The sequence below is a fragment of the Euphorbia lathyris genome, chromosome 7 (genome assembly GCF_963576675.1).
Source record: "Euphorbia lathyris chromosome 7, ddEupLath1.1, whole genome shotgun sequence".
Lineage (NCBI taxonomy): Eukaryota > Viridiplantae > Streptophyta > Magnoliopsida > Malpighiales > Euphorbiaceae > Euphorbia > Euphorbia lathyris.
Window position 1 is genome coordinate 75,805,465 of NC_088916.1, and position 17,995 is coordinate 75,823,459.

At 32.3% G+C, this 17,995-nt stretch overlaps 2 protein-coding genes across 6 annotated transcripts; one reads left to right on the forward strand and one right to left on the reverse strand.

The window, feature by feature from the left end:
• Positions 1-378: 378 nt before the first annotated feature.
• Positions 379-4,716, forward strand: LOC136201312 (flavonol synthase/flavanone 3-hydroxylase). The gene is made up of 3 exons (XM_065991958.1): positions 379-880; positions 2,980-3,307; positions 4,425-4,716. The coding sequence occupies exons 1-3, from the start codon at positions 426-428 to the stop codon at positions 4,635-4,637; spliced, it is 996 nt and encodes a 331-aa protein (XP_065848030.1). The 5' UTR covers positions 379-425; the 3' UTR covers positions 4,638-4,716.
• A 2,691-nt stretch (positions 4,717-7,407) lies between these two features.
• On the reverse strand, positions 7,408-17,306 carry LOC136200419 (fluoride export protein 1-like). 5 transcript variants are annotated; one of them, XM_065990804.1, is made up of 9 exons: positions 17,118-17,306; positions 16,927-17,021; positions 16,596-16,700; positions 13,572-13,961; positions 13,387-13,470; positions 11,618-11,716; positions 10,429-10,621; positions 9,018-9,430; positions 7,408-7,985 (listed from the first exon to the last, which is right to left on the reverse strand). In XM_065990804.1, exons 4-9 carry the CDS (start codon positions 13,956-13,958, stop codon positions 7,767-7,769), a joined length of 1,395 nt encoding a protein of 464 aa, XP_065846876.1. In that variant the 5' UTR covers positions 13,959-13,961; positions 16,596-16,700; positions 16,927-17,021; positions 17,118-17,306; the 3' UTR covers positions 7,408-7,766. The 5 variants fall into 5 exon arrangements, with proteins under 5 accessions (XP_065846876.1, XP_065846875.1, XP_065846877.1 ...); XM_065990803.1 differs by having other exon boundaries at positions 16,927-17,306; XM_065990805.1 differs by lacking the exon at positions 16,596-16,700 and having other exon boundaries at positions 16,927-17,306.
• Between the last annotated feature and the right edge of the window lie 689 nt (positions 17,307-17,995).

The following is a 17,995-nucleotide window of genomic DNA, read 5'->3' on the forward strand; positions in this document are numbered from 1 at the left end:
ATAGACAAGTTTAGAGAACTGGTGATACGAAAAAAGCAAGTTTGGGGAGCTGGTGAGACACCTACAAAGTTCAGAAAGTCAATCTATTATTTTGCACGATGTATTAGGCTTTTTTTTTTCTTTCTTAAAAACTATTAATTTTATGTTATGATATTTCAATTTCACATATAAATATCTAGAACAAATTTCAAAATACGGTAAAACTAATTTAACCCTAATTTATTTCTTTTGTTTTTTCCAACATTAATGACTGCAAGAAGCAACACCTCTCTTTACACATCTGCCTATATATACACACACACACAATACATTCTAAATAAAAGAGAACATAATATCTACAAATACAACACCCCCCCCCCCCCCCCCCCCCCCCCCCCAAAAAAAAATCAATTTTGTTCTTCATCTACTTCAATCTTTCTCCATTAATGGAGGTTGAAAGAGTTCAAGGCATTGCAACCTCATTTGAGGCAACAATTCCAGAAGCTTTCATAAGATCAGAAAATGAACAACCTGCACTCACAACCGTCTATGGTGTAAACCTGAGTGTACCAATCATAGATATGAGTGATCCAGATCAAGAAAAGGTGGACCGTTTGATGGTTGATGCAAGTAAAAAATGGGGGATGTTTCAGATAGTGAACCATGGAATACCTAATGAGGTTATAAGGAAATTGCAGAGTGTAGGGAAGGAGTTTTTTGAACTTTCTCAGAGTGAAAAAGAAGTTTATGCTAAAAAAGAAGGTTCCATTGAAGGTTATGGAAGTTCTCTTCAGAAAGAGATTGAAGGGAAGAAAGGTTGGGTTGATCATTTGTTTCATAGGATTTGGCCTCCTTCTGCTATTAATTACAAGTTTTGGCCTCTTAATCCTCCTTCTTACAGGTTCGTTTTGTTTCTCTAATCTTGTTTTAATTATACTTATGGTTCTTTGAGTATCGGGAATGATCCGAAACGTTGCAACTCTTTTGTTTGTAATGAGAAATCGCGGGTAAATCATATACGTGGTGTATAACTTTTGTCTTATTTCATATTTGGTGTACAACTTTCAATTTTATATACAAAAGTGTACATGCAACCTTTTGTTGACCTCGTACTAAATGTACAACCGGTAACTATGACCTTCATAAAAGTAAAAAATGCTGACGTGGCGTATTAAACGGTCAAATTTTGATTTTTTAGGAGGTTAAATTGCTAATATGGCGTGTTGACTTCATGAAACACGTTGCAACTCTTTAGTTTGTAACGAGAAATCGTAGGTAAATTGCATACACGTGGTGTAAAATCTTTGTCGTATTTCACAATTTAGTGTATAAGATTCAATTTTGCACACAAAACTATACATACAACATTTTGGTGACCTCCTACTAAAATGTACAGCCGGTAATTGTGACCCGTCAACATGAAGTCAATGCGCCATGTCAGCAATTTGATCTCCTTAAAAGTAAAAAGTTGACCGGTCAACACGCTACGTCATCCGTTTTGATTTTTATGGAGGTCAAATTGCTAATGTGGCGTGTTGACTTCACATTGACCGGTCATAATTACTGGTTTTACACTTTAGTGAGAGGTCACAAAAAAGTTGTACATTTTATGTGCAAAATTGAAGATTGTACACCAAAGTCTGAAAAATGGCAAAGGTTATACACCACATATATAATTTACCCGAGAAATCACTCTCTGTTTGATTAAGGTTTCCGTGTTTCAGTTTTTTTTTTTTTTTCGTTTCCTACTATTTTCTTTTAGTATCCGTTTTTACTTCCGTGCAACATTTGTTTTGGCTTGAAATTAATGAACTCAATTGTGGGAAATGTTAAGTGGTTACAGTTTCTAAATCGTCATTGTTTTTTAAATAAGAGAATTATTGATGCAAGAAAAATATTTTAAAAAAATATACTGTTTGTGTGGCTAAAAATGGGGACATGACAGCTATGTGATATATCTCCAGCTATTAGATTTAATGATTTGAGGCTGAAAAGATAAGAGTTATGTCAAGAATTTAATGGTGAGGGGTTTATATTTATTGTTACAAAATAAATAACTGTGTTAATTATGTTTTACTTTTTCTTATAGTTGAAGGATCATAAATGTAATTAACCTTTCGCTTTAGTTTATAATAAGGTTTAAGGTGTAATTTTCATCAATTTAATTATCTATGCCTTTATCGATGAGATTTGGTACAAATGGTAAGAAGTTGAATCTCTACTAAATTTGAATCCATCAAAATTTAGCTATTATCAATAGATAATAAAAGTAAAATTACACTATTAACAATACAATATTTAGAATATCATTGAGTTCATCCAAATATAAATATCGAGGAGAATTAGCTTAACTTCGCTTGTAAAGTCAATTTTTCCAAAAAAAGAAAGGTATAGTTTAGCTTTAACTTTAGATTTACGGTCAAATTAGTCTAAAATGACATGTATCAACATATGATTTGACATGTTTGTCAATTCCTAACACTGAAATGTGTCATTTGTACGGAATTTAACCATAAATTCAAAGTTAAAGCAAGTCACACCTAAATTTTTGTGAACAAATTGATTCTTGAAGTTGCCTTCTAAAGTCAATTTTTCCAAAGAAAAAAAGATACAATTTAGCTTTAACTTTAGATTTGTCTGTCAAATCAGTCTAAAATAACATATATCAACATATGATTTGACATATTTGTCAATTCATAACGCTGAAATGTGTCATTTGTAATGATTTTAACCACGAATGCAAAGTTAAAGCAAATCGTACCTAAATTGTAGTGAACAAATTGATTCTGCAAGTTAAATTGAGCCAAATCAACTAGTTATCCATATTTGGACGTTTAGTGTTATCCTTAACTTAGTTAAAGGATCAAATTGATGGATAAATTATACTGTTGGTCACTGGAGTTTAGAGTGTAAGTTGCTGATTTTATTATAGAATGTAGATTATCTACTGTAAATCGTGTTGTTGTGTTAGAAATTGATAGTTCTGTAATTTGATGATAGGGAGGTGAACGAGGAGTATGCAAAGCATCTACACGGAGTATCAGAAAGACTGTTTAGGAGCTTGTCAATAGGGTTAGGGCTCGAAGAGAATGAATTGAAAGAAGCAGTTGGGGGTGAAAAATTGAGTTATCTACTGAAAATAAACTATTATCCACCATGTCCAAGACCAGATTTAGCACTTGGTGTAGTGGCTCATACAGATATGAGTTCATTCACAATTTTAGTGCCAAATGATGTGCAAGGTCTTCAAGCTTCTAGAGATGGCAAATGGTATGATGTTACCTACATTGCTAATGCTTTGGTTATCCATGTTGGTGATCAACTTGAGGTAACTACTTTTTCTTCTTTCTTCTTCTTCATTTCGGCTGTTATTGTTAACTGTTTTATTACAATATGTAGTCGATAGATTTTAGTTGATATTTACAATCAAAATAGCTACGTTGGAATTGCATGGATTTACTAGGTTTAGGTTACAGGTTCGTTTAGTTTGCTGTTGTTGTTTATTGTTAGATGTTTTATTGTTTGTTGTCGCTGATAAATAGTAAATATTAGTTGATCTTTCTGTTAAAACAATTATTTTTAATTCTTACAAAACATTTTTTATCTAAAAGATAACAATAAGAGACTTAGTAGTAACATAAATAATTCTAATTAAGATATAATATTTTTTTTTTAAAGTTGCACCTCAATCACTAAGAACGCCCTCGATCAATGCAATGGGATATATCTATTTATCTATCTATTGACTCGAAATGGAAACAAATTTGAAAAAAAAAAAATCTTAGAATGTCTAAAGTGGAACCAGGAGAGCTGTAGGAGACAAATATTAATATTAAATTAGTAATTTTGATAGTCTAATAAATATTTTACTGATTTTGATGAAAAACCGTAAGAAATCTTCTAAAAAACTCAATTTTATTTTTTTGTTAGAATTTCTAGCTCAATTTTACTCTTTTTGGAAGAATTTTGCTCCAAAAAAGTTTGATTGATTCTCTGAATTTTCAAAGTATGCTAAAAACTTTATTAACTTATTTAAAATATAGTCAATTAATCACTCAGTTGTAAAAATGTAAAGTGCATCCAAAAGGTGGATTACAAATGATTTGAAATGTTATTAAATAATCGATAGAGTACATCAAAACATATTAAAAGTGTTGTAAAACTTCTTTTCTTTAATATGTAAGTTGCTGTTTTTACAACTGAATGATTAATTACATGCTTCAGTAATAATAATAAACTTAGGATGCTTTTCTCCTTTCTGAAAGTCATAATCAGAAAAAGGGTTACGATGTTTGATAAATACAGAGTGGACACAATGATGACACGACAATTAATAACACCCATAAAAATACAATTCAGAGAGTCAAATGTTTCTGTCATAAAATAAAACCAATTATAGATTTATACAGCTGGAAAATTGATTTAATTTTTATTTAATGTGACAGATAGTGAGCAATGGAAAGTACAAGAGTGTGCTACACAGAACAACAGTGAACAAGGAAAAGACGAGAATGTCCTGGCCAGTGTTTCTGGAACCTCCTCCTGATTTTGAAGTTGGTCCTCATCCTAAGCTTGTTAATAATGATAATCCACCCTTGTTTAAGACTAAGAAGTTCTCTGATTACTGTTATTGTAAGCTTAATAAGATCCCCCAGTAATCAATCAATCTCTACATTTCCTATAATGCCCTTTTTGAACTATTATGATTATCCCAATAAAACTTTACGTTTTTTGTTATTTTTTTTTAAGTTAAATGCGAGTAAGATTGTAAATGGGACGGGAATTATCCGCAATGGGATGGGAATCACTACTTCCACCTCACGGGGATGCACAATCCGATTGCAATCATATATTCACGGGAATCACTTAGTTGAAATAATATATTTATATGAATTTTGAACTGTTTATTTTTATATTTGGATGATTTTTATTTATTTTTATATTTGGATGATTTTCATTTCGCGAATGAGGACAAAAATGGAGCTTCCCTATCTAAGTAGGGGTATAATCAAGCCAAGTCGAGCCATTTTTTGGCATGCTCATACTCGACTTGTTAGAAAATTAACGAGTTCGAGTTCAACATCTTGTTCACTAGCTTTGCTCAAGAGCAGCTCATTAAATCTATTCATTAACTTAGCTTGCGAGCTATTCATTAATTATGTTCACAAATTATATTGATTTGAAATTTCTTCAAGACAACTATATAATTTTAGAACCTACATAACTAAAACTAACATAAAACTACATTGTATTACATTTTTCTCTCTATAGAAATACTATTTACAAAAATAATAAAATCAAACTTGTTCTTGAATGTATTCATAAACATTATAATTGAGGTTGCTCACTAACCTAAAACCGAGTATGCTCACGAGTTTTTGAACTGAGTTTCGACATGCTCAATCTTGACTCAGTTTATAAATTGAATGGAATACAATTCATCTTTTAATGAGCCAAACACGAAACCGCTCATAAAAAAACCCTAAATGAATCTATCCACTTCCAAAATGAGAGCAAAACTTAGATTTCGATAAAAGTTTACAGTAAAATTTACAAATTACCAACACTAAAGTCTTGAAAACAACAATTATTCCTAGTTCTACTCATGGAGTTTGTTTTTGTTGATTCATATAAGAGAGAAAGATCTAAATTTATGTCATTTTTTAAAAGCTACAAATTTATCTTAACATTTTTAAATAAGATAAATTTATACACATATCTAACAGGAAATTTAAACCACTCAGTTTGATAATTATTTCATCCATTATTTGACTGTCATATCATACATTTTAAGATGTCTTCTATGCTTACTTTGTTTTTGACAAAGTAAGCCTTACTTTGTTTTTTCCAACATTGGATGTTGATGAACTTTGACAAAGTAAACTCATCCAATGGTGGAAAAAACAAAGTAAGGCTTACTTTGTTAAAAACAAAGTAAGCATAGCTTAACCCACATTTTAAATAAGTTTATCGATAAATTATTTTAAACAAGTTTAATAAATAAATATAGGCTTAATACATCATTTGCTTCGGAACTTATTCAAAAAAAGCTTGATTAGCCCTAAACTTTTGAAGTGTCTTGATAACCACCTCAATTTGTATAAAATATCCAAATAACCCATCAACTTGCGTAAAATGTAATCAATTAACCACTCGGTTGTAAAAAAAAATAAACTGCACGCGAAAGATGTGTTGCACACTCCATAAAATGTTATTACATAATTTACAAAATGGATTAAAACATATAAAAACGAAGTTCTTACTTGTTCAACTGTAAAACCCATGTTCTCTAATATTAGAACCAAATACCTCAAACTTGGTTGATTTGCTTTTCCAAGCCACGTGCAATACACCTTCTGCATGTAACTTACTTTTTTGCAACCGAGTGATTAACTGATTACATTTTACGCAAGCTAAATGGGCTATCTGAACATTTTATGCAAGTTGAGGAGACTATTGAGACACTTTAAAAGTTCAAGAGGACAATCCAACTTTTTGGACAAATTCAAGATGCAAACGACGATGTATTAAGCCATAAATATAACAGTTTATATATATATATATATATATATATATAAAGGCAGCTGACTTTTATAGAAAAATCCTCAAATAGTACTATGTTTGAAGCATTGATTCTCAACATATATTTACAACCAGAAACCAATCTATCACTAGGGAAAAGTAATAGCAAATATGAACATAAAAAGCAAAACCTAGTGTACGCATTTTATGGTACCTGGAATTTGTACATACTAAAGTGGCAATTGTGTATATACCCGACAACATGACATAAATCCAATACAAATACTAAAATTTTAATGGTCACCTCCCAAGATAACTCAAACCTTTCTTATTTTTATATGTTATTCTTAATAAAAATAGTAGAAAATTCACACATGACTATTAATTACACCGATAGCCACTGGAGTTTGGAATCACTTTTAAAAAGGGTTATTGAACTTCATTTTGTTTCAATAAAATATTAAACTTTGCTTTTATTACAATAAACTCATTTCGGTCATTTCAAATAGGAAAAAATCACTAGAATAGTGAAGCGACAGTCACATTGGAAATCACTCACTCTTAAGCATGATATGACAACAAAAAGATAATAATAATCTTTTTTATCTACTTCTTCAATTGAAAAAATGTTTTTGTTTTTTTTTGCTGCATGGCATACACGTGGCTCCATGTTATACATAAAAGCAAGTTTTTTTCAACATGACTATTCTCATGACATTTTCTGTCCGAATTGGTTAGAATAAATTTATTGAAATAAAAAGGAAAATTCAATGGCTTTATTGAAACAAAATAAAATTTAGTGACCTTTTTGAAACCGACTCTAAACTTCGGTGACCACTGGTACAATTTACCCCAATATAATATAAACAAGATTAGGGGTTTGTGAACTAATGAGTCAAGTTTGAGTTAATATATTAATCCAAAAATAATATAAATATTTAAAGCACTATCATATCCTCCTATATTTCCAAATGTCACCACTAAGAGAGGTAGCAAAAACACACGTGACCCGTGAACGCGACACGAAAACGACACTGACCTGGATAGATTTAGACGAAATTGTTTGGGTAAGTTAAATTTGATTCATTTGACACTAACCGAATAATTGACATGACACGAACACGACCTACTTACACGAATTGCCACCCCTAATAGAAAGGCTGAACCTCTGTATCAATATGATAAGAGTGTATCTTCTTCTTCAGTATGTACAGAAGTGGAATTCAGTTATAAGATGAAATTAGAATAAGCAGAACATACCATTGCTAATGATATCCTCGTGTCCAAACAGGTACAGCATATATCAAGATTCCTAAACCGAAGGAGACGAGTATGGTGGTTAGACAGTAAGCAGAAGCTCTCCAAGGTTTAATACTTTCTTCCATGGCATGGTACTCTGCAATGAAAGTTGAAACTGTACTCAGGCAACCCAAGAATCCTAGCTGTATTCCCGTTGCAATGGTATTGCAGGTCTTGGTATCTACCTGAATAAGCCACATGTGAAATGCATGTCCGTTAATTTTTTTTTTATACGATAACACGTTACAGAATTAAGCAGCTTGACACGATTTGTTTGACACGATGGCTTCTCAATTTTGAAGTTACTAACATGATTACTTCTCAAAGAGTGATTTACTATGATTTACTAGCATTTCATTTGGTCAACAAGTATTTACACCGGTCACTATGGTTAGTTACGAAAAAAAAAAGGAACGAACTTTTTACTCTTTTTTACCAAATTCAACCAGTTCGATAAGAAAAACGTCAACTGTTTGGTCCAATTTTGAATTTTTTTCTCAAATATTTCAATCCAATCTATCCGTGCCCAGCCCTACTGGTCACAGTTATTTGAACTTTTATGTTGATATATATCAAAGTTTACTAACTTTTATCTCTGATTTTGAAGTTTGAGGGCCATCGTGTTAGTAACACCAAAGTTTAGGGACCATGATACCCGTGAAGTTCGTGACTTCTCTCATTAACCTTTTCATATTTATGACGAGCAAATTACAACCATGACCGTGACTCCCCTCAACTTAAGTCTTACTTTTTTTATATGGCCCGTCATCTTCAAAACCAGACATAAAAGTCCTTCAACTTTGCACTTTATTAATATAAAAGTCCCTTATAAAAATAAACGACCTCAAAATGGAAAAGCCAAGAATTAAAATTATTTAGAACCACATTTCCAATTGAACCAAGTTTTCGATTTTCCAAAATCACCATTGTCGGAGCTTTCTCTCCCTTAATTTCTCTCTCCTAACCAAATAACACCAAAAAACCCTCAAAATCAAAAAGTTCAAGAATTAAAGTTGCTTAGAATATCATTTGCATCAGCTCTACAATGACAAATTACCTGCTATCGAAGTGGTTAAAGGTGAAGACACTTTTATGTTAGTAAATGCATGTTTGAATGTGAGGGGCCATAAAAAGTAAAGCCTAAGTTGAGGGGACATGGGTGTATTTTACCCTATTTAGGACTTAATTTCACAATCTGCAAAATTGAATAAACTTACCGCTTTCTTTAGAGTAGCAAGTGCTGCCATGATACAAGCTGCAGAAACATTGGCAATTAGAGTTCCAAAAGGAACCCATTTTAGCAAGCCCGTCTTTCCTAAGCCCTGACCATTTAGCCGTGCCAAGAACCACCTAATCCAAACCCCTGGAGCTGCAACTAAGCAAGCCAGCCATAGTTCTGACCCACTGCTTCCACTATTGAATTCCTCCTTTAAAAGTGCTCCACTCAAACTCCATAAGATAGCTAGAATAAGCCCCAGAACTAACATAGCTGCTCCATGGCGCTTCTGGCTGTTCACCCTCCAGTTGCTGCTAGGTTTAGTTTGGTTTCTATTAAGATTTTCGAGGAGTAACTTGAAGGACTTGGCTGTTGCAATGCCGTATTTGATGGAATAGGCTGCAAGGAACAAGCCTGAAAACAAAGATAACTATATTAAGTTAAGCTAATTGTTTTTTATAAGAGTTGGTGAAGCAAATGAATAAATTGCATTCATGGCTTCCGAATTCTATAGTGGTATTAATATTATGGTTCTAAATTTCGTTTGTTGACATAAAAATACTTGAATGTACATTATTGTAATGTTAAATTCCAAACCAACAAAAATCTATTAAAAAATTAACAAAACGAGACAAATTTAACTATATTGTTGACTCTTTTTTCATCTATGTCACTAAAAATTATGGTCAAATACTTATTTTACAATCATAGAGAGGGAAAATTATTAGAAGCACTCGGTTCTCCATGTCAAATGGAGCACTTTCCATACCTATTTTGCCATGTATAATATGGACCCACATATATTATAAAAGGCTCCACTATTTTAATTATTAAGCGAAGTCACAATACATGTGTCCAAATGTGAATTGAGGGTCCTTCAAATGACATGAAAGACCGGGTGCTTAATATAAGAACTTCATAGAGAGACAAAGATAAAAAAAGATTATAACTTAAGAAAGAGTAAAATAGAAAGATTATAACTTAAGAAAGAGTAAAATAGGTGTTTAACCATGTAGTAGTTTTCACCTGATCAGTGACTGATGTTAGATCTAAATGGTGTAAATCTAAGCCATACGATTGTTTTAATCTCCACCATATGATTTTAACAGGCCTGGATCTAACGGTGACCGACCAAATTTCACTTGGTCAGTTGAAAACCACCGTTAACCATGATGTATGTGATATGGATAAAACAGAGTTATTAATGTAGTCAAACATGCCCATATCATTATTTCCTTAATTTTTTTGTTAATTTGGACTTTTTCAATAATGTGAAGTCCAAGGATTTTTATATCAAGAAATGAAGTTTAGAGGACATTATATATGAATAGCTATAATTCAGGGCTGTGGATGTATTTACCAAAGAGGAAAATGTAAAACACTAGTAAATGTAAGGTGAAGTGGCCAATCACCTACGAGAAAGCCAACAGCAGCAAAAACCCAGTGACCATCAACAATGAGATCAAGCATTTTCTGATTCCAACCACTGAAAGTTGTGACACTTCCCAAGTAACCAGTTGTTAATCCGATGGCTAGATGATCAGATACTCGGGCAATATCTGGTTTGAAAACAACACCCCACCATCCCATCAAGAAAGAACCAACCTAAACAACAACAAAATTGAAGTTATATGAGATGTACAGGTGATGGCAAGACAGTAAAATCTTGGAGCAACAAGCCCCACAGAATTTAGCAATAACACATGAGGATATAGGGATGACAATTTGTGTAAGTGGATTGTGTTCGTGTTGTGTTAATTATTGGATAAGTGTTAAATGAGTCAACCCTAACCAACTCAAAAGATTGTGTCAATAGTGTCAACTTCATCGGGTTAGAATCATTTTTATCGTGTTCGCATATCACATATAATTTTACCATCTAAAGATGGTGATAATTAAACATATAAGAGGATATAGTGTGTTAATGGATCACAGAATCCAAACACAATTCAATCATACACATTCACCATGGAACAGCCTCTTTTTAATCGTCATGCAACTTTTATTGACTAATTGATAGCACCAACCAAACAACTCAGAGTTAGAGGTATACCATATGCTTAAGTAATAACAGGTGATGAACTTCGTAAAAACTCCATTTTGTTATCCATAACCATCTAAGTGTATATCTAGGAAGCACCGAAACTTCTAGAAGGTTAATGTACGAATATTGGACACTCCAACACTCCAAAATAAGTGTCCCCTCTTTTTTTCTCTTTTTTTAATATGAGGACATTTCAAGACATTTCTGGAACACTTTGAGGACAGTTTCTGAGTTAATTAAGTGGAATATAGTGAGTTTTTTTAATAATTTTACAAGAAAAAGGTTGATATATATAAAAAAAATCAAAATTTGATGAAAAGAATATAGCAGTCTCCTTTTTTTTGGTAGTTTAAATAGTTTGAAGTATTAAACGTTTCTTTTTTATAAATTAATGACTTATTATGGATGTTATTTATGGTTTACATTGACATATCAATATTATTTATGATATATATATATATAGGGTGTTCTCGCCGTACCCATCTCACATTTTATAAAAATACCATTTGCCGCACCCGCTTCCTAGGTGTATGCGTGTGTCTGTGCGAGATATATACCATGTTGGACGGAAGGTCAAGATATAGAATGCTGTGATCACTTGTTACACCAGCAACACTAGGCCCAAAAAGTTTCTGTAGTAAATATCTTGTTAAAACCTGCAAATTATAAACACCAAGCATTAGTACTTTACAGATCAATCCATAGCTCAACTGACAGCAATCCATCTACGACTGTCAATTTCTGACACCATAACACGACTTGAGAGACAACTCGCATGACACGATCCGTTTGATACAATTATATTTTTGTCGCATTTTTATCATATATAATCATGCGGAGTATACATATCACATAACAATTGTGGAGTATATAAATCACATAACACGATTATGACACGAAAATAACATGGTATTAAGGTAGTTTTAGTTCCATTAGAAAACCAAAGGGACACTTGTTAATATTCCAATAGTATACGAATTCACCTGAAACTTTAAGTTGAGGAAAAAATGAACACTAAACAGACCTCGAGTCCTACAAGGATTCAATTCTCTAAAGTAAACAAGGACAAAGGAACAGATTACAATAAATCAGATGAAATGCTAATTCCAAAATTGAATTAGAGGATATTTTCACAAACTTGGAATAGAGGATGTTTTAAGCAAAACTGTTTAGTTCTCAATAAGTAGACTAATGAAGCATTACAACTTAAAGCAATAGAAAATACAACATTCAAAATTTATTGAGCAACAGAGATTGTGAAGATTTCTCCACTAAACTAACATGAAAGTGAAAGAAACCATATTAGGAATATGGCCTATGTTACACGGAAACCTATGAAGCACGGACTCTTCCCTGGGGTCGCCGTGGCCGAGTCGGACTCGCCGGACTCGGGGACTCGGCGGGGACACGGCGGGACACGGCCAGACACGGCGGTGACACGGCGGGGACACGGCCGGAAAATGGGACACGGATGGGGACACGGCTGGGGTAAAAAAAAGTTAAAAATTAGGGTTTTTTTTAAAATTTTTTTATAAAATTTAAGGATCAATTATGCAATTTGTCAAAAATTCTAAATTATAATCTCTATCGCACGAATTAGAATTAGGTCTTCTTTCCTTCCTGCACAAATCGCGATTTCAACCCCTGTGCTGCGTACATCGCAGTTCTCCTAACATCACGATTTCGTTTTTGTTTGGGAATAATCAGAAACAATTTCTTCTCTCCTGGGTTCTTCCTTCTCATGCGCTGCGATTTTTCTCCTGGGTTCTTCTTCTAACATCACGATTCCGATTTGTGATTTAGCATGTTTTTTATATATTTTTATATCTAATATATATATAATTAATTATATAAAATTTGCCGTGTCCCCGCCGCACCCGTGTCTCATATTTTCTAAAAATGCCGTTTGTCGTGTCCGCACCCGCGTCCGCACCCGTGTCCGTGCTTCATAGACGGAAACGGACATCGAGAAACATTATTACTAGAAAAAATATAGCTAGGAAACAGTAATGGAATGAGGAAAAGTAAATGGCCGAAGAAGAGCAACACAACATGTTAAGAAAATGAATGCAATAGACAAGTGGCTATAAAACTAATGTAAACTCAACAAAACACTGGATATTCGAAAAAATAACAAAATTCCTGAAGTCCTGTTTTGGCTTTAGGGCAATATTTTTCCAAAATTTTAAGGCCTCCAGCAATAGCAAAATGGCATGTTAACTTTCATAATAAAATCCCATGGAACTCAAATTTTATGTCCTAAAATAGCTATTTATACATAAGTCTAAAATACTCCACAAAGCCAAAAGTTAAATGCTGTTCTTACCCCAAGGATTCCAAAAACAGAGAGATAAAAGAGACATGATATTAAGTCCAATATTGGCGGCAACACCATCGATGTCTCTTCATCCTGCACAGAGAAGTAACAGTTGTTTCACTAATCCAATGAAATGCAATAAACAAACACCAAGATTCAAATCATTACTAAAAGAAACAATTAAATGAACTCACTTGTTTTTTGTCCTTGGACACTATTGCATCAGTGGAAAGAGGAGATATAGTTCCTTCTGGCAACGGTGACACAGGGGATGATGTTGTATCGAAAATTGCAGAATCATGAGACCTCAAATTGTCCTCAGAAATGGGAAACACTACTCCATGCTCTGATGCATTATCAAAAGAAAAGCGAATGCTGCCACTCTCGCTGTGCCTTTTGCTATTAAGACACCTATCCCCAATATCACCTGCCTCTGAAACACTTTTACTTTCAACATCATCATCAATTTGAAAAGATGCAGCTCGGGATAAACTTATAGAACCCCTTCTAAGTGAAGAACTTCTACTGCTTCTCCGAGATCCAGATAGATTCAGTATAATATCATTATTCCCATTCTCCATGACCTGAGGCCAGATCAATTCATCAATTCATTGAATGTTTTTCAAATGTTGGAATGATAACATGATATTGATTTCAAAAACCAAGAAGATATGACAAAAACATGATGTAGTTGCTGACGAAGATGGTTTAGGATCATAGTAGCAAAAGTCAACCATTAATATAGGAACATGAGGACACAAAAGACAAGTGCTGTAATATGCAGAAAATAATTAAAGAAATAAGATTAAAAAAAAGGAAGATAGATTAACAGAAGCATATATGGATTTTCTCCACCTAATGCAAAGTATTTTTAATGTTATCACACTGTTATTGCTTCATTATAAAACCTGAAAATGACTAAATAAATAAATAAATGACTAAACCAGAACAATTACAACAGAAAAAACAGCATTGAATTTCCAGAACAGACAAAAGATATTGTATCTATCCAAGTGATCAAGTTGAAAAAGACAAGAAACATGAGAAATTCGAAATAACACATCAATAGTTTGGGAAAAGATAGATTCTTTTTTCAAAAAAAAAAAAAAAAGATAGATGAAATACACTGAATGAAAAGAAAAAGATTAATGAATAATTATCAACTAACCCAAATTATGAATTAAACAACAAAAGTTAATAGTAAGAATAAGAAGAATAAAAATGAGAAATGAAAGAGTGAATTTTGCAGCCCTAGAAGAAGAATGGTTCATTTATAGCCAAATACAGAGTTGTTTCAGTTGTTGAGGTTTTGAGGAGGCCTATGTTGCATTGTTTCTAAAAAAAAAGTAAAATTAAGAAACGAAAAGAAATGGAAACAGAAACGTGGAACGCTAATGAAGAAGAGTTTATGCGCAACATAGGAGGAGGCTTACAAGTAAAAAAATTGTAACAAATACATGATATTAGCACTGTAAAATGGGTTTAAAAAATTGTTTAACAAGAAATTACTGAAAAATAAAGGTAAGAGAATAATAATTTACATTAGACATATAATTCCATAGGTAACAGAAAACCTCAAAATAAATTTCTGTAATAAAATTGGAGTTGTCAGTTGTCACAGCTGGAAAAGATAACACCAATAATACGATTACAGCTGATTGATAATTCAAAGATGACCAAAAACCATTGGAAATAATTATCTATTAAAAAAAAAAAGCAAAAAGCAGTTTTCTGTTGAATTGTCAAAATCTCCTTTTCTAGTTCTCTTATGAGGTGTTTTCATGCATTAAACAAGCATGATCTTTATCTGATAATCAAGTATCATAAAAAGTTAATTCATATATCCATCCACTTGTAAAGTAACAATTTATTTCCCCCTGATTGCTAACTTCCAGAATTGGATACATGAGCTTCAATAATTTAAAATTAAATTAGCACAACCCTGAGAGAAATGACAGGCCCACAGAAAAAGAAATGGAATCTTAAAAGCATGGGTTATGGGTTGATTAAACTATTGAGTTACGTAAGCATCAAAATCTGATTTTCCACTAAATTATTGATATTATAACTACTATTGTCCTATAGTGTTTAACGTATGATAAAGGAATCAAGTAATTTGTTCTGAAAACACCCTTAAACTATAAAATTAGGCAAATTTGAATAAATTTGCTTACAGTACTTCAAAGCATCTTCACTGTCTACAGGTATTCGATTACTGTAAACAAATGGGGTGAGTAACAAACGACTCACTCGCCCCAAAAAATACCTAAACAAGAGAATTGTCTCACATATATATAAGGAGCATATAGTTATGCCGCACGAAAATGAAAACAGAATCTGAAACAGAAACAGTAATAGAAATGGAAAAAAAAAACGGAAACACTAACGAAGAAGAGTTTCTGTGCAATACACATATAGCTTTTTAATTAAGCAATGTGGGATATCTAGCACGAAGCAAATATACATGGGTAACCCAACATTGAATACAAGGTTCTGATACCTAATTCGCCCCAAAAGTTACCTCTCAAGAGGGGGATTATCTCATATCTATAAAAATTCATATAGCTCCCTAATTAAGAAATATGGGATATCTAACAATTAGCATACATAAATTTATACCTTATAGGAAAAATGCCTAGAATATCAGGATCTCTTTGTACACGATAAGAGCATTTTCAAGAGGGTGATTTGTTAGGTTGTTAAATTAGATTTTGAAGAGTATGTGATAAAATCCAATTCCAAAAGTCTCTTAGTTTTTCCTCAAATCAACTAAAAGTCCCGCTTCCCTTTTTTTCCTCTTTATTATTGAGGAGCTTCTTTCCCCTTTTTATTTTACTTTTATTAATAGTTTATTATTGATGAGTATCTCTCCCCTCCCTTGATAATATAAGATTAGATAATAATTTTAGTACTAATAAATGAGCGAGTACGAGAAGTATTGTTGAAGATAACACGTATTTTAATGTCGTAAGTAATTAAAAGCCGAAATTGTTTATATTATTTTTAAAAGAAAAAGATTGAGCTCAACTAAACAATATAGGAGCATGAGTAGCTCAATAACAAGCACTTCTCACATGTAGAAGAAACATATCAAACATAAGGAGCAAGATTATGCTAATTAATAAATAAAAACAAAAGTGTAAAACAATAAAAAAAAATTGGAGACTTAATCATATTTCTTTAAGCCTCACTTTTGCAATAAAGCAAAAAGAGTTTACCTTCCCACAGTTCCAAGATGTGTCCTCCACTAGCAAAGCTAAATAAAGAGACAAGACAAAAGAGAAGCCCCCACTTATTGAATCTGATTGGGTATAATCTAAACCCTGATACATGTTAAATAAAAATTGTATAAAGATCAGCTAAAAAGCGAACCATTTTTCATATTAAAGCAATTAATCATGTAAATACAGTAACCCATCCGCAATTAGTCAATGGAAGTTAAAGAAACATCATGATTAACTTAAAAAGGTATTGCAATAAATCAATAACAGCCAGGAAACCAAAATTGATCCCCGAAAAAGATAGAAACTGAAAATAATGTCGACTGACCTAAATTGGCAACTGAAAACAGCTCCGGAGAGAGAGAACCAGGGGAAGGCTTGAGGTCACTTGAAATAGAAGCGGATGAGTGTAAATCTGTGTTCCTAATTTTTATTTTCAAAGCTTGTTTAGCGTTTTCCGATACTCTTTCAAATTGAAACCATACAGAGGAAAAAGGAGGGGTAATTTTCAGTAGTTACCAAAACGGAGACGAATTCAGATGAGAAAACGAATACCATCGACTGTGCAATGAAATGTAGACAGTAGCGACTACGGTGGTTACTCGTTTTATGATTTTTTTTTTTTTCCGATGGAAGTTTTATGTTGTGGAGACGAAGATGGCCGTGTAATTCTTTTGATGTTTGGGTAGTTTGCATTTCTAGTCTAATTTTCAGTAACCAAAATGGGTTTCAAATAATTTGATTTAAAATAATTTTTAAACTCATGTGAAGGAGATGAGAGAGGAACTATTGATGGTAAAAAAGAAAGGGGAAAATTATACAGAAATTCATATTCTAACAAATATTTACAAGTCAAATCATAATTTTGGATTATGTCAAACTAGTAAAATCGGTATTTTTAATATATTTTAAGGATTATAATTTATAAATTAGAATTCTAGAATATATTTTCTAGGGTTTATGATGTATAAATTGAAGTCTATATTTTTTAAATTATGATGTAAAATCATGATATATAGAGAATAATTATATATTAAGAATTAAGTTTGGTGATATGACTTAGTTGTAATTTTGTACTTAATTATGATATTCATGTATTTGACCCAAAAGAAAAACCAATGATAGATAGAAGGCCAAAAGCATAATTAAGCCCAAACTTTATCGGGTTAAACATCTAAATGGGTTAATTAAGAAAATAATTCACCATTTAGGAAGGGTTAAAAATTATTTCTCTATAAAGGGCTGTTTTTTAATTTATATCGGTTACATAAGTTAAAAAACTTTTTTTCTAATTAAAAAGAAAATTTTATTAATGAAAGTCAGAATACAACGTAGAACCTATGAAGCACCGATACTTCTTGGAGGCCAACGTACGCGTATCTGATACTCCGAGTACG